This window comes from Ylistrum balloti, unplaced genomic scaffold, assembly GCF_031769215.1.
Source record: "Ylistrum balloti isolate Yb309-2 unplaced genomic scaffold, AGI_CSIRO_Ybal_v1 Utg369652, whole genome shotgun sequence".
NCBI classification, from domain to species: Eukaryota; Metazoa; Mollusca; class Bivalvia; order Pectinida; family Pectinidae; genus Ylistrum; species Ylistrum balloti.
Window position 1 is genome coordinate 1828850 of NW_026781907.1, and position 27099 is coordinate 1855948.

General features: G+C 36.8%; 1 protein-coding gene across 1 annotated transcript in view; it reads right to left on the reverse strand.

Moving 5' to 3' along the window:
* Positions 1-27099, reverse strand: part of LOC132557158 (cholinesterase 1-like) — a 145562-nt gene that overhangs the window by 35823 nt on the left and 82640 nt on the right. The window contains exon 2 of the mRNA XM_060221654.1: positions 18400-18564. Coding sequence (XP_060077637.1) covers positions 18400-18564 — 165 coding nt within the window. The remainder of the gene's footprint in view (positions 1-18399; positions 18565-27099) is intronic.

Genomic DNA, 27099 nt, shown 5'->3' on the forward strand with positions numbered 1-27099 from the left:
TCAAAATAGCACGATAAAATGATCCGTATAAGCTCGCCTCGAATTTCCCTTGCGATTTGTAAACCGTTAGCTTCTTGTCAAAACTGAAAGCTTTTTGTCCAAGTTATTATCAAGAGAACCTTTTTTGAAAAGTTAGAAAAATAGAATTAAAAAAATCTTTGAAAATCTAATTTCTGTAACAAAAATAAAATGTTCCTAGATAATATAGCCGGAGACTCTGTGTTACAGGAAAAAGTCGTTTCCACTTACAATTGAGTGATAGACGTTTCCTTGAAACAATTAACTGTTATTTTCTAAGCGTATAACTACATGTCCTTCCTACAATTTTTATAGTAGGCCGTAAAAGTTAGTTGCTTATTGTGTTAATCCTCAAAAGTCCTCACATGTCCTACAGAAACATAATACATTATGAGGTGCTGCTGGGAAAAGAAGAAAATTAAAAAGAGCAGAGAGAGCTTACAATGACACAGAAGATTATTCTTGTTTCGTTTCTGTTGCAAGTCTATGCACTGGAAATTTTGTTATAGGAGAGAAGGAGGAGGGATGCCGTGAGGGTGGGTGAGGGTGTGGGGGCTGAAGGTGAAGGGCCTCCAACATCCGTTATTGTAGCCTTTTCTTCTCGTTTATTATCAGATTATACATACATGGCATTAATTTACACAGACAGTTCAGGACAGGATGGTTATTACATCAGCATTTAAACACTTGGTAGCCATTGATACACTCTAGTTTTCAGGCCCCGGCTGGTTAGAGATAATCAATGGCTAGTGAAAATTTTCAAACACAACAAAATTGGGGACATCATTTATCATTCCACAGCTGTAGATTTGCTGAGACAGGACAGATTGATATATTTTGAGAGCATTAATTTTACCTTTAATGCTCTTGTTTGTTCGGTAAAAGCAATTCGATTTTTTCACTTACCAGTAGTTGACTCTTATTAACTGCAGCCTAATTTTTATTGACGCACCAATTTTCTAAAACCTCTCAAATAATAAACATGTTCCAATACATTTCTATTCCTTGATTTTGAAGGCAACGGGCACATCTAAAACAACGAAAATTACTACCTGGAACTACCGTGTACGGTGCTTGATAAACACATTATATGGTTATTTCGCAAAGTAAACAAAGGTGGTCATGCTGTCATACTGCATACCGACCTATAGGTAACAAAAAACATAATGGCATTGTCTTTAGCTGCCCGTTAAGGGCAGTAGTATAATGTCCTCAGCTCAAGATATGTAACGAAATAGATTCTTACAGTCGACAGATTTTTATAGTTCATGAGTGGGACAACATTTCTTCATCTACCGTATTCTATCCAATATTTTTGGCGGGGTAAACATGTACAAAATAATTTTTAAAAAGACAGAATGTATCAACATCGACTACAATAGTGAGGAGATATAGATCTCGAGTCTGAAAGCGACTGAAAACTGTATATTGCAAGCTATCGTATTGTAGATTTACAGTTGCATATTTAACCTTACTATTCGAAGGAACTGAATATAATTAAAAGAAAACTTTTCTCGATATGTGTTATAACCAAATAGATGAATGTCATTCTGAACAATCTAGTACAATAGTCCCTGTAAATAATGTACATAAATCCTAAATACCAATCGCATGTAACCCGCCAACGAAATCACCAGCATTGCAGCACACCAAGCGTGGAGTAGATGTAACCAATTGACCAGCGTGAACACATGAGACACGAAGTCAGGATGGAGGATCTCAATATCAAGGATTCAAGTTAAACAATTGTGTTAAATAAACACGGTAAAATATATTAGATAAAGTGATGGTTTTATCAGAGCCTATTGGCCGCAAACATATTTGGAACAATCTAAAATGTTATAACCATAATATATAGATACATATTTAATGGTATATATAACTACTTGTTTCTTAGGCATAATTGAGTGACCAGATAAGACATTTGTCTCTATCAACGAAATTTCCAGAGAATTCACTGGTTTCAATTTGAAATCATTAACAACATTACATTATTACATGAAAACAACACGCAATGTTAAGGGCATTTTATCATAAAAAATCTCATCAGATCGGGGAAAAAATCCATTAAAGACTATCAATGTTTTTCAAGTGAATTGCTGTTTTATGTTAACAAATATCAGAGTGGAATAAAGTGTTTTGTGTAATCACAAATTATGACGAAATCAGTCAATTAGCAAACAACCACTTAAATCGGTAAAAAACATTGGCAACGCATATCATAGCAATGCTATTAAGAGTAGTATTTCCAATCAATTGCCCATCAAATATAATTCGTGCTGATAGTAACACCAAAAATACAGCCGAATACAATTCACCATGAATGTAAAAGACATATAACAGGCTGGTTGATCACAACTGAAAACCCTAGCATCAGTAATGACGAAAGATTTCGTATTTTACCGCAAAAACGTAGAAGTAATTTAGGAAAATAATTTGAATTGCAAATAAAGCTTCTGTCATCCTGACTGGAGGAAAAAAACAAGTAGAGACATTACATGTGTCACTAATTTCAAAACCAGACTTGGCTATGTCACAGTTACATTTTAAGTAACAACCAAGGACATGTCTTTCATTGGACAAATAATCTTATTAGGATTCTTTCAGCTGATAGTATGTTCTTTGCTGTAAACTCCTTGATGTTTTCAATACAGTAAATGCGAAGTGACATATCCCCGCGGTGTCTCATGGAATTCAGTAAGAACTTCTCAAAGAAAAGCATCTTGAGAGTGATCGTAACATCAGGAATGAGAGTCTACTCATTTATATCTGTTCTCTTGTTGGTATATTCCATATGTGGAGGGAAAAAAAAGTATTTTAGCATTTTCACTTTCATCTTTAACAATTATTTTATTAACTAGATCACAATTATTGATATTTGTTTTGGTATTGCATTAAAATTAGCGGGAAACTTACATTCAAGTCTAATTAGAGATCCGACCAAATCCACAGGGACAGTATGGTAAATGAAATATTATAAGAAATCGCACATGGTATGGATGCTGGATATATCGCATTCATCTGTTTCTTTATAAACCCGAATTTTGTAGTCCTTACTTACAAGAGTCATTGATAATTGCTGCTGCCACGTGTGATGAGTGTCTTCGAAAAAATACATTTCTCGGTGAAGCAGAGTTCACACAAACTCTGCACCTTGCTACAGAACCTCACTTTATAATGTTTGGATTTCGAAATTTCCAAGGGTGCGGTTGCCGTGTCTCATACCAATTATTCGCCCATGTGTTACACACACAGCTTTTCCAATTTTAAGTCTTTTGAAGTATCAGTAACGCACGTTGCCTTATATTCCGTTCTCCTCTGAGAACCTGACATTACTAACTTGAATTGGCCATGATTAACATGGCGGGTGTCGGGTGGTATTGTCTTGTTGCTTTGCTCCAAAATTTTTCCCCAGTAGAACATGATGTTGTGACAGTTTCTGCGACTGTAATGCTAGTCAATAATGGGATTCCAGTGGTTCGTCCTGACGATGGGTTTCTAACAATGCTGATAGCACAGTGATGGTCGTTTTAAACTTCATTAACAACCATTTCCATGTCTTTAACCCTTTTCAACGTGTCATATGCTTGGCTATTTTCTGTCTCGAATATTCGCTAGAAAGAAATCCCCGATACGCATGATCGAATTTGTAATCAGAAGAAATGTGGCCATAAATTTCCCGATCAAGATTATGTACCATCAGTTTGTGACTATGAATTCCCCGATAAACAATACATTACAACAATGTGTGATAATGAATTCCCTGATAATCATTTCATGCCACCGAAGTCCACGATAAACGAAGCACCGAACAACAGGAAGTCCACTATAAACGAAGCACCGAACAACAGGAAGTCCCCGATAATCGAAACACCGAACAACAGGAAGTCTACGATAAACGAAACATCGAACAATAGGAAGTTCCTATGAAAAAAGAAAAACCACGAAGGACAGGAAGTCCATCGTCAACAAAACACCGTACAACCAAAAGTCCCCGAAAAACCAAAACATCGCACCACTGGAAATTCACGATTAACTAAAAACCGTCTCACAAACCCAATACATACACCACCGAACAAAAGGAATCCCCGATATGCAACTACTCACACATAGAATGTGACCTGCAATGTAAGACCAGGAAATCCCCGATATACGATACTTGACAATAGGAAATTTCCGATATCCAACACCTTGCATCAGGAAATCTCCTACACAACACCTAACACCAAGAAACCCCCTATGACCACCATCTACCACCTACCATCAATATGTTCATGCTCCCAATGCCCGCGCTGATTCCTATTTTTTGTTTCTTTCTATTTTACAGAAGTTCAATATTGTAGTCCCATCGGTTTTTTTTATTTCATTTTTATATCCTGTATATTTCCAGACGTTTTGTTTTATGATTCCAACAAATCCATTTTATCCACTACCATACACCATAACAACAACACACAAGGGAGTGAAGGGATCCAAGCGGTTTTTTTATAATGTCAATGTTATGTCACCATAATGTGTCATTTAGGTAAGATCACTGCTGTCTGATTTTGATGTGCTTTGTGTCATTATTATCGCGAGAGATAATCACGTATCAGAGCTGTCCAAACCTTGATTCTCAGGGGATTATATCTCAATATTGGCTCCAATATTATTAATCCTGCTTTTATCTGGGATCTTACACAGCGACGCGTCATCAGTGAGCACCTCATTGTAATGCAGAAAACCTCTTCAGCAAGATACATAGCTGAAATGAAGGGGCGTGGTCACATACAGAATAACGAAACTCATGAACGCCAAACTAGACAAAATGCGCTGACAGCTTCAATGGGTGACGTCATATATGGAAGAACGAACCTCATGGACGCCAAACTTTACAGAATCCGCTGACAGCTTCAAGGGGCGTGGTCACATACAGTATAACGAAAAACATGAACGCCAAACTAGACAAAATCCGCTGACAGCTTCAAGGGAGGATGTCATATATGGAAGAACGAATCTCATGGACGCCAAACTTGACAGAATCCGCTGACAGCTTCAAGGGGCGTGGTACTGAAGAGAATCCTCTGACTTTGTAATAAAACGTGAACAGAGAAGACAAATGGTCGAAAATGATATAGATAACTGTAGCTTAATCAATGATATCCCTCTGTCTATCAAGTCTGTGTTAATTAATATCCACAAGACTTCAGACAAAGCTTAGAGTAACACATTGCCATTTCTTTCAATAATATGCAATAAGAGCTTAAAAACAAAAACAGATATACGCGTACTGATTTCGATTTTCCAATCGTGATTTTTTTTATTCCTAGAGTTACATGCCTGCTTCTCCAACCTACAGTATTTGCATGTTTATGCAAATTGGCGAATACTTCGTGGATTTTTTGTCGGCACTTTGACCTCAATGTGAATCGTTGTGCTTCACTCTGCGACAAGGAATTGTTTGTTAGAATGTCAGTTGCTCTCGTCGTTATTAACTTGGTTCTCAAAATGAGAACGTGACATTAAATACTTTTATTGACATGGCGGGTATTGGCGATGAATAGGAATACGCTTACCATTCTGGAACTAATGATCTTGAAACTATTTTCTTCATATTTTGCAATCAGTCATTGATCTTGTAAGATTTTCTTACCATGCCAGAACGTGTTTGTGGTTTTTAGAAACTAGTACCATTTATACTCTACATACTTTAGAATCCCATGTTTCTTTCGGCTGTCACTGTCCATCTTCTCAGAATAACTTTTTAAATGACTTAATCGAATCTCATTGATTGCCTAGTTATTTGAATTTAGTGTGAGAGCGAAATTTAACCACACGATATATCACGAACAAATAATTTATCTATACTGGTCAATACACATCTATATAAAGCATCGTTTTCAAATAAAAAGTCCCGCCTTTACCCATCAAAGCATGTACATTGTCTCTGTTAAGGCTGGGCCCGTATTGAAAACTAATCAGTGTGTATCTAGGATTGGATATTTATTACATTAGGGCATCGCAAATGAACACAGTTTTTATCTAGCCATGGCAGAGAGAAGGAAAACAAGAATACCACAATTTTTATTAAAGAACCTTATACACATTTAATTTCCTTTATTTCTTAATTTGTCATTTTTCTTTAAATCTTTACATGAGTATGAATGAACATATTGATTATTTCGTACATATATGTTCATAGCGTTGATTGATAGGCGGAGGAGGTTTAGCAGAATACAAGGGCCCATGTAAAAGCTTAGGACCGTGGCGGTGTTAATAAACAACCCACACATTCTCCATAAGGAAACAATGTGACAATGTAATTCATTCTTCTGTCATTAAGTCATGTTTTAAATCTATATACGTTTGGGATGTCGAACATTTGTAACGCCGGAGAGTGGCGGCCTTGCGTGTTATATTTGAAATAATTCCACATCAAGATGACTTCCAGCGAAAACGAGAAGGACACGTAGCAATTACGTACCTCGTTGGTATTGTTAGTATATGGAAAACATCCCGCTGTAGAACCCAAATAATTATCCCGGTTTCTCACTTAAAGGATTTGATAATCAAAGGTTTATACCATCACGAAAACCTCCCACATACGACAAAAATATTCCAGCATTAGGGCAATGAACGCCGGATAAGTTAACACTCGGGCGTATGGGGTTGTGCTAATACATTGCATTGCGCTGTACAAATTTCCATTCTACGATATTCAAATACAAGTATAATTCATTTCATACTATGTAGCATTGGTCGGTAAATGTTAATTATCACGTGATCATTTTGATGTCATATTTTCACTTCTGTATCAACATGAAGGCGATGACATTTAGTCTCAATGGAAGATCCATCAGATGAATAAAGTCAGATTTAAAATGAAACTGATGTTTTATGTCGGTCAAGACGTCAAACAAAGCGTTATGTCAAACGAGATACAATCACCAAACCACGTGACATTTGTAGTCGTTAGTACTTATCATGATGTTAATGTGTTTATGTCGTGTCATTCATATTGCATATAAATGTCAAAATGATTACATAGTTATACAAAACCGTAGACTGGCCAAAAAAAGGAGAGTCTTAGAAGTCTCTTTGAAATTTATTTGACTGCACCAACATCATCCAGGCAATAGGATCCTTTTTTGTTTCATCTAAATATACACTTAATGTTTTAGACCTTAATTAAGGAAACAGCATTGTCATTAATACTTTAGAATTGTTAAATTCGGTATAACTGCAAGAGATCTCAACACCGAGTCTGACTCACATAATTAGTGGGCGTCATCATGGGGTTGTAACGAATTAACCAAACGAATCGTCAACGTAACGATTTTAGGCTGAGAGAATTGTCTTTCTATGCAGGCACCATCAGGTAGATCTGTGAAGCCGGCTAGGGGACCCGCATTTTCAGTGATTTGATACTTTGTGTTTGTTGACACGCTTTGTAAGACGGATTCGTGTTTGAAGAAAAAGATCGTACTTTACCGAAAGGTACAATTCTTGAATTGGCCATTAGGAGGTAAAAGTTGAAGCACATAAACGTGATATCATTTCTATATAGCATCAGTTATGAAAGTTAAATTGTAGTCTTTACCAATTTTCTCGTTCTCAATTAATCCCAGCAATCAAACATCATAAATGATGTATAGTATTATTAGCTGTAAGTACATAATCACCTTCAACCTGCTGCGAACTGATGAGGTTAAGGTACATAATCACCTTCAACCTGCTGCGAACTGATGAGGTTAAGGTACATAATCACCTTCAACCTGCTGCGAACTGATGAGGTTAAGGTACATAATCACCTTCAACCTGCTGCGAACTGATGAGGTTAAGGTACATAATCACCTTCAACCTGCTGCGAACTGACGAGGTTAAGGTACATAATCACCTTCAACCTGCTGCGAACTGATGAGGTTAAGGTACATAATCACCTTCAACCTGCTGCGAACTGATGAGGTTAAGGTACATAATTACCTTCAACCTGCTGCGAACTGACGAGGTTAAGGTACATAATCACCTTCAACCTGCTGCGAACTGATGAGGTTAAGGTACATAATCACCTTCAACCTGGGGCGAACTGATGAGGTTAAGGTACATAATCACCTTCAACCTGGGGCGAACTGATGAGGTTAAGGTACATAATCACCTTCAACCTGGGGCGAACTGATGAGGTTAAGGTACATAATCACCTTCAAAATGGAGCGAACTGATGAGGTTAAGGTACATAATCACCTTCAACCTGGGGCGAACTGATGAGGTTAAGGTACATAATCACCTACAAAATGGGGCGAACTGACGAGGTTAAGGTACATAATCACCTTCAACCTGCTGCGAACTGATGAGGTTAAGGTACATAATCACCTTCAACCTGCTGCGAACTGACGAGGTTAAGGTACATAATCACCTTCAACCTGGGGCGAACTGATGAGGTTAAGGTACATAATCACCTTCAACCTGCTGCGAACTGATGAGGTTAAGGTACATAATCACCTTTAACCTGCTGCGAACTGACGAGGTTAAGGTACATAATCACCTTCAACCTGGGGCGAACTGACGAGGTTAAGGTACATAATCACCTTCAACCTGGGGCGAACTGATGAGGTTAAGGTACATAATCACCTTTCATAAACCTTGGGGCGAACTGATGAGGTTAAGGTACATAATCACCTTCAACCTGGGGCGAACTGATGAGGTTAAGGTACATAATCACCTTCAACCTGGGGCGAACTGATGAGGTTAAGGTACATAATCACCTTCAACCTTCTGCGAACTGACGAGGTTAAGGTACATAATCACCTTCAACCTGGGCGCTGATGAGGTTAAGGTACATAATCACCTTCAACCTGCTGCGAACTGATGAGGTTAAGGTACATAATCACCTTCAACCTGCTGCGAACTGATGAGGTTAAGGTACATAATCACCTTCAACCTGCTGCGAACTGATGAGGTTAAGGTACATAATCACCTTCAACCTGCTGCGAACTGACGAGGTTAAGGTACATAATCACCTTCAACCTGCTGCGAACTGATGAGGTTAAGGTACATAATCACCTTCAACCTGGGGCGAACTGATGAGGTTAAGGTACATAATCATCTTCAACCTGCTGCGAACTGATGAGGTTAAAGTACATAATCACCTACAACCTGCTGCGAACTGATGAGGTTAAGGTACATAATCACCTTTAACCTGCTGCGAACTGACGAGGTTAAGGTACATAATCACCTTCAACCTGGGGCGAACTGACGATGTTAAGGTACATAATCACCTTCAACCTGGGGCGAACTGATGAGGTTAAGGTACATAATCACCTTCAACCTGGGGCGAACTGATGAGGTTAAGGTACATAATCACCTTCAACCTGGGGCGAACTGATGAGGTTAAGGTACATAATCACCTTCAACCTGCTGCGAACTGATGAGGTTAAGGTACATAATCACCTTCAACCTGCTGTGAACTGATGAGGTTAAGATACATAATCACCTTTAACCTGGGGCAAAATGAAGAGGTTAAGGTACATAATCACCTTCAACATGTACATAATCATCTTCAACCTGCTGCGAACTGATGAGGTTAAAGTACATAATCACCTACAACCTGCTGCGAACTGATGAGGTTAAGGTACATAATCATCTTCAACCTGGGGCGAACTGATGAGGTTAAGGTACATAATCATCTTCAACCTGCTGCGAACTGATGAGGACTGATGAGGTTAAGGTACATAATCATCTTCAACCTGCTGCGAACTGATGAGGTTAAGGTACATAATCACCTTCAAAATGGAGCGAACTGAAGAGGTTAAGGTACATAATCACCTTCAACCTGCTGCGAATTGACGAGGTTAAGGTACATAATCACCTTCAACCTGGGGCGAACTGATGAGGTTAAGGTACATAATCACCTTCAAAATGGAGCGAACTGATGAGGTTAAGGTACATAATCACCTTCAACCTGGGGCGAACTGATGAGGTTAAGGTACATAATCACCTTCAACCTGCTGCGAACTGATGAGGTTAAGGTACATAATCACCTTTAACCTGCTGCGAACTGACGAGGTTAAGGTACATAATCACCTTCAACCTGCTGTGAACTGACGAGGTTAAGGTACATAATCACCTTCAACCTGGGGCGAACTGACGAGGTTAAGGTACATAATCACCTTCAACCTGCTGCGAACTGACGAGGTTAAGGTACATAATCACCTTCAACCTGCTGCGAACTGACGAGGTTAAGGTACATAATCACCTTCAACCTGCTGTGAACTGACGAGGTTAAGGTACATAATCACCTTCAACCTGGGGCGAACTGATGAGGTTAAGGTACATAATCACCTTCAACCTGCTGTGAACTGATGAGGTTAAGGTACATAATCACCTTCAACCTGCTTCGAACTAAAGAGGTTAAGGTACATAATCACCTTCAAAATGGAGCGAACTGACGAGGTTAAGGTACATAATCACCTTCAAAATGGAGCGAACTGATGAGGTTAAGGTACATAATCACCTTCAACCTGGGGCGAACTGATGAGGTTAAGGTACATAATCACCTTCAACCTGGGGCGAACTGATGAGGTTAAGGTACATAATCACCTTCAACCTGCTGCGAACTGACGAGGTTAAGGTACATAATCACCTTCAACCTGCTGCGAACTGACGAGGTTAAGGTACATAATCACCTTCAACCTGCTGTGAACTGACGAGGTTAAGGTACATAATCACCTTCAACCTGGGGCGAACTGACGAGGTTAAGGTACATAATTACTTTCAACCTGCTGTGAACTGACGAGGTTAAGGTACATAATCACCTTCAACCTGCTGCGAACTGACGAGGTTAAGGTACATAATCACCTTCAACTTGCTGTGAACTGACGAGGTTAAGGTACATAATCACCTTCAACCTGGGGCGAAATGAAGAGGTTAAGGTACATAATCACCTTCAACCTGCTGCGAATTGACGAGGTTAAGGTACATAATCATCTTCAACCTGGGGCGAACTGATGAGGTTAAGATACATAATCACCTTCAACCTGCTGCGAACTGACAAGGTTAAGGTACATAATCACCTTCAAAATGGAGCGAACTGACGAGGTTAAGGTACATAATCACTTTCAAAATGGAGAGAACTGATGAGGTTAAGGTACATAATCACCTTCTACTTGGGGCGAACTGATGAGGTTAAGATACATAATCACCTTCAACCTGCTGCTGCGAACTGACCAGGTAAAGGTAAAATATCACCTCCTACCTGGGGCGAGTGGGCAAGATCAAGATACATATTCATCTTCTACCTGGGGCTTACTGACCAGGTAAAGTTACATAATCACCTTCTACCCGGGGCGATTTAAAGGTACATAAGTGCCCATGAGATGAACACCCTACCTTATTTCGTTTGACTAGGTTAAAGGAAGATGCATGATACACATGGAGAAAATTTCATTAGTTTATTTTGTTAACCCCTTGGTATATTCAATTCAACTAAACTGCACACGAGAAGAAGAAATATAGATCTTGTTAACTGCGTTTGTGTTCGGATCCTGGTCTTACAAGTCTCAAGATGGCGGTCTAAATCAACTTATTTAATCAATACGACAAGACGCTGCGGAAAAACAATAATATGCATGATGTAACGTAGAAAATGTTACAGGGACGTAAAACTGGTTATCTCGATCTCCATATCTGTGTTCTGGGTATCTCAGCTGATATCTTAACCGATTATCTCTCAATATCTGTGTAAAATATGTCTCAGATATCTGAAAGGGGACATAACCAGTTATCCATACACATCTACCTGTGTACTGGATGGCTTCATCATCTCAACGTGTTACTACCATGATACCATGGTCTCAATGTGTTACTACCATGTAACCATGGTCTCAATGTGTTACTACCATGTAATCATGATCTCCATGTGTTACTACCATGTTCACCGTGATCTCAATGTGTTACTACCATGATGTCAGTGTGTTACTACCGTGACACCATGATCTCAATGTGTTACTACCATGGCACCATATCCTCAATGTGTTACTACCATGACACCATGATCTCAATGTGTTACTACCATGATGTCAATGTGTTACTACCATGATCTCAATGTGTCACTACCATGTTACCATGATCTCAATGTGTTACTATCATGATCTCAATGTGTTACTACCATGATCTCAATGTGTTACTACCATGATGTCAATGTGTTAATACCATGATGTCAATGTGTTACTACCATGATCTCAATGTGTTACTACCATGATGTCAATGTGTTACTACCATGATCTCAATGTGTTACTACCATGATCTCAATGTGTTACTACCATGATCTCAATGTGTTACTACCATGATCTCAATGTGTTACTACCATGATGTCAATGTGTTACTACCATGATCTCAATGTGTTACTACCATGATCTCAATGTGTTACTACCATGATGTCAATGTGTTACTACCATGATGCCAATGTGTTACTACCATGATGTCAATGTGTTACTGCCATGACACCAGGATATCAATACATTTCCTCGATGACACAAAGATTTCAAGACTGGTACAAATGTATCCGATTTCTACAGATCACGTTAGTGGTCTGGTGTAATATTTTTTAACGAAAGTTTCCTTATTGTGTTACGTCTATTTCCTGGTGTTCCATCTCAATAGACCTTTTTCCATTAAATTTTTTTTATATATGAAGATTGAACGAGACATTTGTAGACTGTAGGCGCTATTAGGGATTTGGAAGGTTACTTCCGTTCGAATACCCTTATGCGTTTCTAGCTTTTACATCGCACAGCAAAGTCTGTAGTTGTGTCTTGGTTTTTTTAATTCTAAGTAAGGAACTGTGTATTATTGGATGTTTATCTTTTAAACAGAGGCAGTTCTAGCTTTCTCTCATTATCGTAAAGTACGTTTTCCATATCTTGATAGCTATCATACAATACTTTCTGCATCCCCCACTCCTACTGTAATTAATCATTTCTGTGGAAATATCGCAGGGTTTACACCTTATTTACTAATCAGCTTTTAAGGGATAGGTTAATCGTTAAATTATAATTCCTTTCCACACTATCATTTTACCCGATCTTAGATGCTATCTTGGACTATTTGTGTTGATTACCAGAGCGTTGGTGTCTACAAAGACATTTTTGAACTAGTTCTCAAAGGATCAAACACAATTTTGACGTTCAAAATAACTTTCCATGTTCAATATCAGATAAAATTGGATAACATTTACTTCCGTTTGAAATGGTATGCGGCAGTTCACTCTATATTGCGTTAATTTTGGTAGAAGACAGAGAAAGATATAGAATACCTCTATGCACCGGAGAGAAGGGTGCAGCTTCATACTGCTACAATGTGTTAGCATTTGAGAGAATAGTGACAGGTCCACCTTTTCACTGCTTAAATGTATTAGTTATTGAGAAAATAATACATTTCTATATTTTTGCTGTTAAAGAGAGGGGCAGTCTTTGAGCGGAAAGTAATAGATACAAGTTGCGGAGTATGAAATTGAACACAGATAGATAGAGAGAGGGGGGTATAGAGAGAGAGGGGGTAGAGAGAGAGAGAGAGAGAGAGAGAGAGAGAGAGAGAGAGAGAGAGAGAGAAAGAGAGAGGCGGAGAGAGAGAGAGAGAGAGAGAGAGAGAGAGAGAGAGAGAGAGAGACAGAAAGACAGAGAGAGAGAGAGACAGAGAGAGAGAGCGAGAGAGAGAGAGAGAGAGAGAGAGAGAGAGAGGAGAGAGAGAGAGAGAGAGAGAGAAGAGAGAGAGAGAGAGGGGGGGTGGAGAGAGAGAGAAAGAGAGAGAGAGAGAGAGAGAGAGAGAGAGAGAGAGAGAGAGAGAGAGAGAGAGAGAGAGAGAGGGGGGGGGGGGGAGAGGTGTTAGCAAATAGCAAATTGCTTCCTCAACATTTCGTCTTTCTTGAAGGAATGAAGAAGCACATTGTTTTCATTAGACTATTGAAGAAACATCCCAGAAGTGTTGTACTCCCGTTCATCAAGAACCAATCACGTTGCCTAACACGTGACTGTATCATATATCAACTTAAAGACTCGATTTCGCTCTCGTTTTCAATAAACAACATACAGTTTAATTAAACACTGCTGTAAACAATATAATTAGATAAAGAACAATGCTTGCAAAAACATATCAATACATTTAAAATGTTTCTCCAGTGTTGTCACGGTATTTGAATTCATTCACATGTATGGTGGAGGGTTTCTTTATTGAATTTAAGCCGCACAGATACATGTCCACGATATTGAAGCATTATTGCTATATCAGCTCGTATTGCAGAAAACATTATATAATATTAGACATTAAGATTAATTTAAGAGTTTTAATAAACAATTTTCAAGATTAGCGCTGCTGATATCTAGTTATGCAATATTCAATCATTCAAACATATTCCATGCAGCATGGTGGTGCCAATCTAATTGAATGGATTTGTTCCATAAACATACACATTTGTAAATATTAAAGAGATGCCCGTACTTCTTTTTTCATGCATATCTTTTATCGTTTTTACGATATGTCGAACATACCGTTTCATGAAATGTTGAAATAGTAACTATTTTGTGTAACGAAGTCGTTTCTATAGTAACGTCGGAAACTGGGAGAGGATTTGAGTAATAGATTTAAATTTGACATGACGTCATGTGACACAATCACGAGATCACATGGGATCTTTGCGCCGCACATTGTTTACCTTTATTTGTTCTTTTAGAATTGGATCTTCGCCATTTTTTCTCTTCTGAGAGAATTTTTTTTAATTCCGCCTAATAAATAGTGACAATATTGGTTTGTTTTTTAATCAGAATCAACAAGGTACAACAAGGGACCAAGCGAACCCTACATATAAAAATTGAGACATCTATTCAGTACTTCTCTCTAGAAATAGTGATAACAAAATTTCATTTAAAAAAGGCCGCCCTTATGTCAATCTTTTTTCTGAGTGGTCCCCAAACCCCTAGGGCACAACTAAGGATAAAATGAAATCTTCATACGAAATTTGAGAACAATCCAAATAACATTTCTCGAGAATTTCGATAACAGTATTTCATTGCCAAAATCCAAGATGTCCTCTTCTAGCAATTCTGTTTTTCTGATTAGTCCAAAATCAGAAGGACACAATACCTGAACTCAACCGGTCTCCACAAGCAAATGCATGGTTCTAATTTATAAAGATCACAGTTAGTCAGTTTGTGAATTTTGATCCCGCTTGTAATGAAGCCGCCAGGTCGCCTATAATGACTTTCCAAAAATAGTAACAGTTAACTTAACCTTGACCCGACAACCTTGAAACACAAACTTATTCAAGAAATTTTAGTGCTTTAAAGGCGTTTGAAGTTTGATGAAAGTTAAAAAAAAAAAAAAAGTGAAGACGTTAGAGCGCAAAGATTTTCTTTCAAATAGACTAATGCTGACCTTGACCTTGACCTAATGACCCTGAAACTCGAACTGGTTCAAAATAGTTTGATGCTTCATAAGTGCGTGAATTTAGATGAAAAAACTCGCATCCCTGGTTTCATTGATGGTGAATTTCATACAAAATTTTGTAGAAAAGTCAGTATTTCTTTATTGTTTTTCGTTTAATTTCAAAGAGTGCAGTGATTCCAACCGTTATCAAATTTATTTGGGAATACTGTAGACATATCACTATTATCTTTATGTTTGTGTGCTAGGTACTTTATACACCAAAAATATATATCTATAATGGTGCCTAGTATTTTTCACCTTATCATGTACATACATGTACTGTTATTCACCAAGTGAACATCACGTTTTATTTATGAATACATTCACTTATTTAATTTTTGTCTTTATTAAAATCTATACCAGTCTTTCTTTTCACGAATCTAAAACAGATAGGACAGATGAAAAGTGCATGACTTCATTTAAATGTAAACGAAATCCTGACTCTAACTTTAATAAATATATGGTTCCTATAGATTTACTACAGTCTGGCTGTAGGGAATGTTGACTTACGTTACAATTAATGTAAAATACACCCTTAGTTGCCAGATATAATGATATATGTATATAGTAATGTCTCTGCAGACTTATTACCTCCCTTACATCAAATTCACTGTATTCCAAGGATATTCATGTACTATATACAGAAATACAGTAGAGAAATATTTGTACCATTCTACGAAAGGAAAACATCGTGTTATATAACACGGGTAACGTCAGGAGATCTTAAGTTATAATCAAATTAGTACATGAAAATATTAGCAAATCAGTTTCCAACAGAAGAGTTGGCGATGAAAATAACTGGATTCATATTTGCCAATATAATACCAAGTGCAGCAATAGCGTGTCTCCTTTTTCTAAAATATACGTATCCAGAATTTGTTACGCTTCTTGTGTTTATAACGAATCAAAAAAAAAAAATTAAAAGACGATTTTTTTCTGAAGTCAGAATGTTGAAATTCTAGATAGGTATACCAATCCTTGCATAAATTTCCCGTATAACTTAATGTAATTTATGATTGATCAGTAATCTATAAAGTAGTTCCATTCAAGTGTGTACATTTTAGATTATTTATAACGAGAGAACATATTTATTTGTTATGAGTCTACAACTGTAAAAGTATCATTCAAATAAATGTACTTAAAATGTAAAAATACTTCCCTAATGAAACATATTCAAAACATTTTATGACGGACTACTTTCTGTGAGAAATCATTACGCAGCTCTGTTAACCAATCGGAAGCAATGCCACACGTATAACATTGACGTCACATTTATGTCAAGGAATGGTACATAAAAAAACAGTGTCCATTACCGCTGTCACTTTGCACTTCACTTTACACTCAGAAACACAATGATAAATGACAATCAAGTCAATTGTTTTTACTACAAAGTAAAGTGACGATTTATTTACATGAATCTGTAATGGCTATCTGAACTAAATAACTCCTGACACGATTACGTTACAATCAAGAAAAACATTCCAATTTTTGAGTTCCTACACAAATTTTATTAAAAATTAGTCAATTATTACAGATGCCTGTTAAATCAAAGTACCGTCCGTATCCACTACACATCTCTAATCCCACTCGGTTCTCTCTTAAGATGCCTACTCCAATATCTCAATGAGAATGGCACATCTCAATATGTTGAATTGCTATTTGCACATTTTTACGGTTTTATAGTTGATGTTTTTTCACCATACAATTCTCATATATCACTGCGGCAACGTCGGGCATTTACGAGGTATGTACATAATGTAACTATTGGGATAGCGTATGAGCTGGCAGTAATCAGGCTTGAACCTCTTGAGGTATTTCACTACTTAAACTTGCTATCACGTTCACATCGTTTTGAAATATTAAGAGTTACACTTGAAAGCGAAAGATCAGATCTACTGCGAAATTGGTTCTTCAAAGTCGGGTTATGTACTCGTGCGTGCGCGCTCAATTAACAGGGCAGGGAGGAATCACTTCGGCCTTATCACACGAAACTTACTTTGGCTGGTACAGCATCTCTGAAGACGTTTCCTATTTCAGAGTAATTAACGGAGTTTATCGAATATTCCTATCTCCTTGAGGAAATTTAGGATTAGTGGGTATTTGGTTAAATATTCGCATTGCAATAATCTCAGCTTTATTACAAGTAAAGAATTTCCAGTCGATAATACTGACACTGTGTGTTAATGATAAAAGTTCTCCAACCGACCACACAATGTTATATGTACTTTAACTCCACCACAGAGCCACTGGGATACACAATAATTGTCGAAATCAAATTTGTCTTATTTATGAATATGTTGAACGAAATTAGAAATGACATGTTCTCAAAAACGATCAAATGAAATTGTCAATCAAATATCTGTAAAAGACACTTAGGTACTACCTCAAATAATTATATGGATGACTGATACGAAATATGCACGTTTTTACTACAAAATGTCTTTCTTTTCTGAAACATGTTCATAACATCGCAATAAGGTCAATAGGCTTCAAAGAGTAGTTTACTGTACAAGGGTAATGTAGCAATTCAAGAGTGGCGTTAAACATTCTCTGACTGAAATGTAGTACACAAAAGATGGTTCGTAACTCGGGCTATCAGACCGATGTGCCAGTGACATTAATATGTAATAAATTGATATTGCGTTACAGAAATCTATACAGCCACATTTGACTGACGATGATTCCGACCGAAGCCAAGACTATCAGGAAGAGGTAGATGACAAAAGGAGAGAAAAAGGTCAAAAGTGTTGCAACGTGATAGAAGATCAATTTTGTCTGCTTAGATATCTCCTTAAGAGAAAAAAAACCTCACTTGATTCTGTGGGTCCCTACATCTGAATGTGTACAGACCTGTATTGCTGACCGCACCGACAAAGTTGAAGTAGCGTTCACTTAGAGCCGTATTACCATATAAGCAACGTCACCTACCTTTGGTGTGTAAACGTTGAGATACAAGCAATCTTCACTTGTCTTGTTAAAGCCCGGAACATGAAGCTCGATGTATGCCAGACCTCCACTTGGCTGGGGACAGGCGGGGCCCAGCTCTATCGCATTCAACGTCCCTTCGTGCCATGTTTTTGGGGCGACAGGGGGCTGCCAAAGAAAACATACAATACGGTAAATACAATTTTAATTAGTATGTTTTATGCTGCCACAATATGACATTATGACACCATCATTCTACCAGGATTTTAGACGCTTTTGTTATCGCTGATGCTGCGGTAAACTTTGGCTCCTGTCTTCAAGGTTTACGTAATATCTTAAATTATTCGTAAAAGTTGAATTATACCACCATAATTCCAATAAACATGCAAGGAATTCGATTTTGTGACATACGTGAATGACAGGAAGTCACCCCTACAGAGGAATTAAGCCATTACTTCGGTCTCATCGAGCCGAAACTAGATATTGATGTAACACCGACAACTGATGTCGCCTACGGGAGATATGTACAAGGCCACGATGAGGACCTGGAGAGAGGCTGGCATGAAAGTGACAGTATACGGCAATCTGGGTATTCTGGAGTCACAAGTTGGCTAGCGGTGTTCTTTTATTAAATCTATATTTAGAAAGTTTACTAAAAACACCATTCGCAAAATCGATTGTTATACTCCGCAACAATTGCAATGTAATACACAGGTGCCGACATTACACCTGTGGTCGCAGTCATTTATCTACATTCATGGCCATTTCATGGAAAAATAGGAATGGCTCTTTTTATCTGAAATATCCGTCTAATACGGTAGAGGTATGTTAGATATACCAATATAACGGTCCCCCACAAGGGAGGAGGAAACAGAACCGTCTCGACCTCATGTCGGCAGAGCATGCACATAAATTAGAAGCACTAATGCCTAATGCCTCACAACAGGTTTCGACGATTAAATTTCATATTTGATAATAGATCCCCGTAGATTAGGCGAAGGATTACAAGCACCATTATTTTTATCAAGATATGTTTAAAAGCTGTGTTGTTAGTCTGGTTACCTCCCCTAATTAGCTCTCCAATGTAAGTAATAATCTCCGTGGGGGGTAAGTTCGATGTCATTAATGACAAAGTACAGCCGCCATAGATTACATCATTTTTTTTCTTGTTTCCTCTGCAACTGCGCGACAGGTTATCACTACAAAACCGGATATTTTTCATCATCTTTCGACTCGAAGATTATGTACATGGCTTAGTGTTCAGCTATACCAGTCCTCCCGGTAAGATAAGCGGAGAAATTACAGTCACGTTTTATCTTAAAACTGCGGCTGAAGTGGTAAAGTTTATCATATATTTTTTTCCTTTCAACTCACATAAACCACCGCGACAGTTTGTGTTACATGGAAAGGTGATTATACTTGCTGTGCACTGTTGGAGTCCAATCCTTACAACATTTGGTGATTGCACATGCTCTCTATGTTACATGACCGTTAGGTTGGATATTAAGTCGCTCCGGGAAACAACATCTAATCCGGATATAGCTTGTTCTGTCTTCCATTGCCTGAAAGTCTCAACTTGTGTTTTTTGTTAAATAAAAACGCTTTCCAAAGCAATGCAATTATGTTCTCCACTGTTGCAAAAGGCTCGACAGAACTTTCCACTATACTCACCATCTCCTTTTTCTGAGCTAAAATATATTCGTACTTTTAAACTCAATTTAACATTGTAATATCAATTCTGAAAAGACCTCGAGAGAATAATTCAAAATTGTATCTAAAATCTAATTTCTATTTTGAAATACAGTTTTGCCATAGTTCCATTTGTCGCTATGGTAACGGAAACAATATTTGCTAAACTGTGCAGTAAACCTTCATTATACGAGAATCTTCATTCCCACATACAACGAATCTCCAGATAATTAGATATCAAAGGAACTGATATTGGCCACTAGTTTCAAACAACAAGTAATTATGATTCGTAATTTATTTTTTTCCGCCTGTACCGTTTACCAGTTGTTCAGGATGATCTTTTTCAGTCCGTCGACGCGATGATCAAATCTTATAGATTACCTCAAGGCAGGAAATTAAAGTAGCATTGGAAACGACGAGACCGGAAGTAAAAGAGTGAGGATTATAAAAAAGAAAAAGATAAAATAACGGAAATATTTCATTACACGAACGTGGTATTATCATTATGTTGAACACTAGTGTTTTATGTGTGTTAATATGGCTATACTGCGCGTTGGCATCGTTTAATAAGCCTTGAAACAATCTCTCAATCAGGTTAGTAAGCTTCATTTAAAAATGACCCTTTTCTCCATTTGAAATATAGATATACATATCTTTACAATTCGCTCCGAGAGACGTATCTAATAAATGTAATTACGTTTATGTTAGTTTCCGAATCATTTCTCTGATGTCACGCACGGTGTATGATTTTCTCAATTGAATATTTATTTATGTAAAAGAAAGGCTGACACACATATGTATTCAAGTTAGGAATAATTTTGAAAGTCTGACATAATTTTTTTGTTTTTGATTCGTAAAATACATATTAGACACATCCAGCACAACACGTAAACGGGATTTTTAATACATTTCAGACACAAGGCAGTACCCTAAATTCTGTGTATAACAATATAATTCCTATTCCCAGACGCTCTTGTCACGGATTTACTGTATACACGTGTATATAGATCTATTCCCTGGAAGTATGTATCCTCGGAAGGCGATCTTCAAGTACGAAACAGTCAAAGTTCCCAGGTGTGCACGTGATATACACTATACTGGTATTAGTAGGCAGATTCGCGGGAAGTCGACACAACATTACCATGCGACAATTTCTGCTGTCAGTGTATTATAGTATTCACTGACGGTCGTTATAGAGCCCTCGTGGGATCGGTACCGCAAAAGATTGGATAACAGAGGAAGATCGGGGAAAGAGTCACGAAAACTTCGGCACGTGCACGTATCATAGCATGCGAAATGATGTCACAACTCCCACATCTTTAATACAACAAGATCGATTCACCACCGCCATCGTGGTCACCTGTTTCCCATGGGCATGCCGCTTCCAAAATATATTGATGACTCCATCTTTACAGACATGCAATACGTGTAAAAAAAAAAAAACCCAAAAAACAATTGATTTGATGCCGACCCGGAAGTTTGTATTCCGTTGTTCTGTACTACCTCTGAGGCGAACTATTAATTCCTAACCTTTCTTCATGGATGTGCGTTAGTTTGTTCAGTTAAGGCGTTGACCTACGTAATCTCCTTTGGAGGCCCGCGGTGCATGGTTCGACACTCCTTACTCTTTGCAGTTTGGGTTTTTCAGGAAGGAGACCTGTCTGTGCTGATGTAGTTGTGTCACCCTAATTGCTCTGAATTACATGCGACGGGCCTCCCATATGTTGTTCAGTGATGAAGTCACCAGCTGCTATAAGAAACCTATGCCTGCCTGTTTGCGAGGCAATAAACACAGCAAAAAAAAACCAAAAAAACAAATAAACACCTAAAAATTGCAACGACACCGAGGCGAACTCCACGTACCTACGAATCCCTTAACGACTGTGGTTAAAACAGTAACAGGTATATCACGTGATGAGATTTTTAGGAACACTAGGGAGTGTATAAGTCGAGTTCTGTTGTGTACAAGTCGTCAGTGGCTTTTCACAGGTCGTTCCTTCTACACGCGACTAGTATTTTGTATAAGGCATGTCCCCTGCGTCACCTAGAAACTTCTCACCTATTAATTATAAAATCCCATGAAATAAAACTGGTATTGTTCATTTGTCTAATAGGAACCTATCTTACTCCTGACACCCTTTATCATGTACTAATTAATTTCTCTGTGAAAACAGGTCCTGGTGTTGGGGTTTTAATCTACTACAAAAATAATGGTTTCATTTACTGACGACATGATCAAGAAAAAGACGGATATTATGACAAGAGAAATACAGGCATACCAGAAACGAAGTATGACAACTTTAGCAATATACCAGTTGCAAATGAATAAAGCATCATTTCAAGAGATAAAGTGACACTACATATTACTTAAATAATGAATACCCATTAAGTCTGTATCGATAAGATCAAATGATGAGAATTGGATGACTAATGCAATTAGACTACATATTGGACAAAAATCTAAAAATTCTAAAATATCTTAATTTAGGTAATTCGGCTCGGCACTGAGAAAACTATAAAAACAAAGGAAATTGGAACATTATAACAATTCGAGATGAAAAGAAAGAACGACAAAAAAAAAAAAAAAAAAAAAATTCACCAGCTAATCTATTCATTTTAACAAACGGTGGAAAATGTTTTAATGTAAATTTTAAAAATATATCTACCTCTATTTCATCACTTATAACAAATAACTAATTCATTCAACATTTATTGTTCAAAGCTGAATGGTTAGATAATACCTTGTGTTGATATCTACCGCATCTGACAACACTGATCTTGTATCTGAGATTACAGATAAGTACCCTCATTTTATCACAACCCAACAAGATGTTGAAAATTATTGATTGTTTTCTGAGCGCTAGTAACCCTGTTGTACCAGAGGATACGATTCCCATAATGATCAAACAACTACATTCGTCTATCTCCTTTCCTGTGACTATTTAAACACTTAAAACTGGAATTATCTCCCTTGGCCGGATGATGGGTAATGTAAATGTTATTTATAGAGAAAAAAATACTAAAATAAGAAGAATATTTACATACCCATCTCTGTTACATCATGTGTTAGCAAAATATTAGAAAAATATTAATTTGAATATGTATCATACTACCTAATTACATATAGAATTATTACAAAACATCAGTCTGGCTTTACACACCTATAGATTCAATAATAAACCAATGTTTACCATACTATTGTTGACTACCGAGAACAAAATAAGAAATCAGATATATATACATAAGGATTTTAATGGAGTTTGAAACAATAGACTATTGGAATTACAGGGTGTTAAAGATAATACTTTAAATTGGTTTCATTTGTCTAAATAAAGAAAACAGGGAAAGTACAAACTGATAGCTTTACACCTTTTAACCTGTTAAAGCAAGGGTTCCACAAGGATCGGTCCTCGGTCCTTTGTTGTTCTTGTTGTCGTCATTTTGGAAATGGCTTCGTCGTCGCCGTCTTGTAAGAGGAAGGCGTTAACGATTGAAACCAAATACCAAATTGTTTGTGAAGTAGACCATGGGGAAAAGGCTAACAAGGATATTGCAGATAGCTTCGAAATTCCAGCAACAACACTGAGTACAATTTTAATTCAATGCATTACATACCATTCAAAAGACCCTTAACAAGATCTCAGACAGTAACAAAAAACAAACTGTCATTTGTGATTTTTTCAAGAAACTATTCGAGTTTTTCCGAAGCAATATGAATTGTTGTTTATTTGGACATACTATACATGTAATAGAATATAATAATGAAATAAGACCCTTTTATTTTCATTGCATGTACAATTCCTATAACGAATTATGCGTGACTGTTTGCCAAAATTCGTTATATATGTGTATAACGAACTATGTTTATAACGAACTAAATTTCTTGGTCCCTAGAGGTTCGTTATAAACGTGCTTTACTGTATATAGATTAATAATACTATTAAAGGCGTTTCCAGTAAGATCAAATTATCTACAGATGAGATCACTCTCTTTAGTGTATTTAATGATAATTCCATATAATTAGCACACAATATATCCAATGACTTGACCAGTATTAAGCAATGAATAATACATAACATCTAATATCAAAAAACTAAATCTGTAATTTTGAAAAAAACGGATAAAAATCATCCACAATTGCTTATTAATTAAGCAACGACTGACAGCAAATCGCATATACATCTGGTTATTATCGTGACGATGCCAAATGGAATTTACACATATTTGATGACAAGAAAAACATTAAAAAGTAGATTGTTTAGGGTTATAAAAACTAAACTGATAGAAAATCTTACAGTATTTTAAATGCATCCCACATTAAACCAATGATTGAATATTCAGATGTCATTTGGGACAATTTTACACTAGCTAAAACATTCTAATCGAATCTCTATCATACGAGGCTGCAAAATTAATCAAGATACAGTGTACAGGGACATCATATGATAAATTATATCCTAATCATGAAATAGGATGGTAAAATTTGAATTGCAGAAGAAGAAAAAAACAGAATAATTTCAATAAACAGAATAACGAATATTGAAACCCCAGACAGATCTCTCGTCCACACAAATAGATTATCTGATCCCGAGAATGTATGAAATTAAGAGATTTATCCCAGATATCAGAATCGTTCAGTCGACCACATTGCTTAAAACGTTACTAAGTAAAAACCGGCATATAAAATCTGGCAATATTTTTTTTTCATTTTTTCTTTTTTTAAAAATATATTGTTATAACCGTATCATGCAACACCAATAAAGAGCTAACTCCGGTCTCCGGTAATCTACAATGGATCACTTCAAGGACCATTAAATTGATGTTTTTGTAACTACTTTACATCATATTCTGTATGCAGTAAAGATAATGATATTCGGAAACAGACTCTCAGACATAATTCGGACCATTACAGTCATTATCATCTGTATATAAATGGCTTAATTTATGGTTGTAGTCGTCGTAATACTTTACATAAAATAGAGCGATTATATTTTTTGTATCAGACTCAATGATTTTCATTAATATGTTATGTTTCTTTAAACTTTCCATTATTAAAACATCCATATTTTATATTTTCGAATAACTTTGTTATATGCATATTTACATCCCATATCTGTTGAGCAAAGTCCATGGTTGATAACAATGATAGTACGGTACAATATGAAATTTAACTAATTCTTCTTTCGTAAAGGAATAATTTACTGTTAATAAATCTGTTAAATTGATTCTGGCAGTTAAGAAGGATTTATCATTTTTGTTTATCTAATTTAATGAGAAAACAACATCCAAATTAATTTATGTAATAAATTATTCGTTTTGTCTACAGGAATGTTTGTATTCCTACTTATAAAATAAGCATATTTATTTTCTAAAATTGAATCTTAACAGTGTATGGGTAGTGTAATTTGTAACTGGAGTGTAGGGGCTGTTAATGTTAAATAGAATATCGTCAATATTTATAATCAACATCTTCAAATCCTATATATTTGATATTATTCATAAAACATAACGGTCTTAAAAATTATTCAAAGTTACAGATGTAAAAAACCTCAGAGTGAGGTTATTGAGGCGAACTCTCGAAAATCAACAGCATCGTTTTTGAAACTTAACCTTGAAAACTTCAATGTGTCGTTACTTAGGATACCGCTGAAAACCGATAGTATCGTTACTGTGGTGAACTCTTGAAAACTGCAAAGTAACGTTACTGAGACGAACCCCTGAAAACCCCATAATATCGTGACTTGTACTTATAGGAATTCCATAGTATCCTTACTGTAGCAAAGTCCTGAAAACTGCATTTTATCGTTACTGAGACGAACCCCTAAAAAAACCCATAATATTGTGACATGAACTCTGAAAATGGCATAGCATCGTTACTGAGGTGATAACGTGAAAATCCCTTTGTATCTCACACTATAGTAACGTTACTTGGACGAACCACTGAAAACTGAAAAAAAACGCATAGTACCGTTACCGAGGCGAACCTATGAAAATTTCATTCTATCGTTACACCATATTATCGTTATAAAGACAAACATAGACAAAAGGTCTGGGACTGTTGCTCTATGTACCGTTAAAATACTGTTACCGGTTCATCTAAATCATAACGTGACTCATTTCACCAACGTGACCTAATAAGGCCATGCGCATGTAGATTATAGACAAGTTCATTAAGTTTGGCCTTTAGAGTGATTATTGATAAACACTTAACGGCGGATGTGTCTCATAGTAATCATACTTTGAAATAAACCCTTAGTATCATATAGGTACCCGACTTAAGGTCACTGGGTTACAGGGACTAAGTTGTGTGTAACGAATCGCCAGTGACCTAGATATCACCCGAGTAGATCTCCCAGAATTAGCTGTCGACACTCTCCCACTCCTGGTATTAGTGCTATGCTGATTAAAGTATAACTTTCCATTAGGAATGAATTGTTTCATTATGAGAAGTATCTGGTGGTTAGCTGAGAATCTTATCTTTATTTTTCTCTCCATGATAACCCTGCTACCAGAGCAAAAACAGACTATAACTCAAAAACGTCATATCGTTAAAATGTTATCAAAATACAAAAAGACACCCAAGGGAACATCGCCCTTTAATACAAATTTCAAATTAGATTTAGAAGAGCCGACCAATGAAACAAACTGCATCATACCTCTAAGACTCGGCAATGATATTTAGGTCGTAAAATTGGAAGCCTCGGAGAAGATGGAAGAAATATACAGTGATTGAAAGAAAAGTCAAAATTTAGATGGAAAGGTGCAGTAGCCCCAAAATTAAATAAATTTCGTAAATTTCTCATATCATTTGATTTTAGAACGTCAAGTATATTCGGAACCGTACAACTACATTGTATTTGAATGAATAAAAGCGTGGTAAATATGGTTACGACAAACTTAGGGTCTTAAAGTCTACCAACATTGTCTTCTACATGCAATTTCGAAAATTCAAAATAAGAAATAAGTTCTGAAATACCTTGAATGAATATCTTAGGTACTAGATAAGCAAACTCC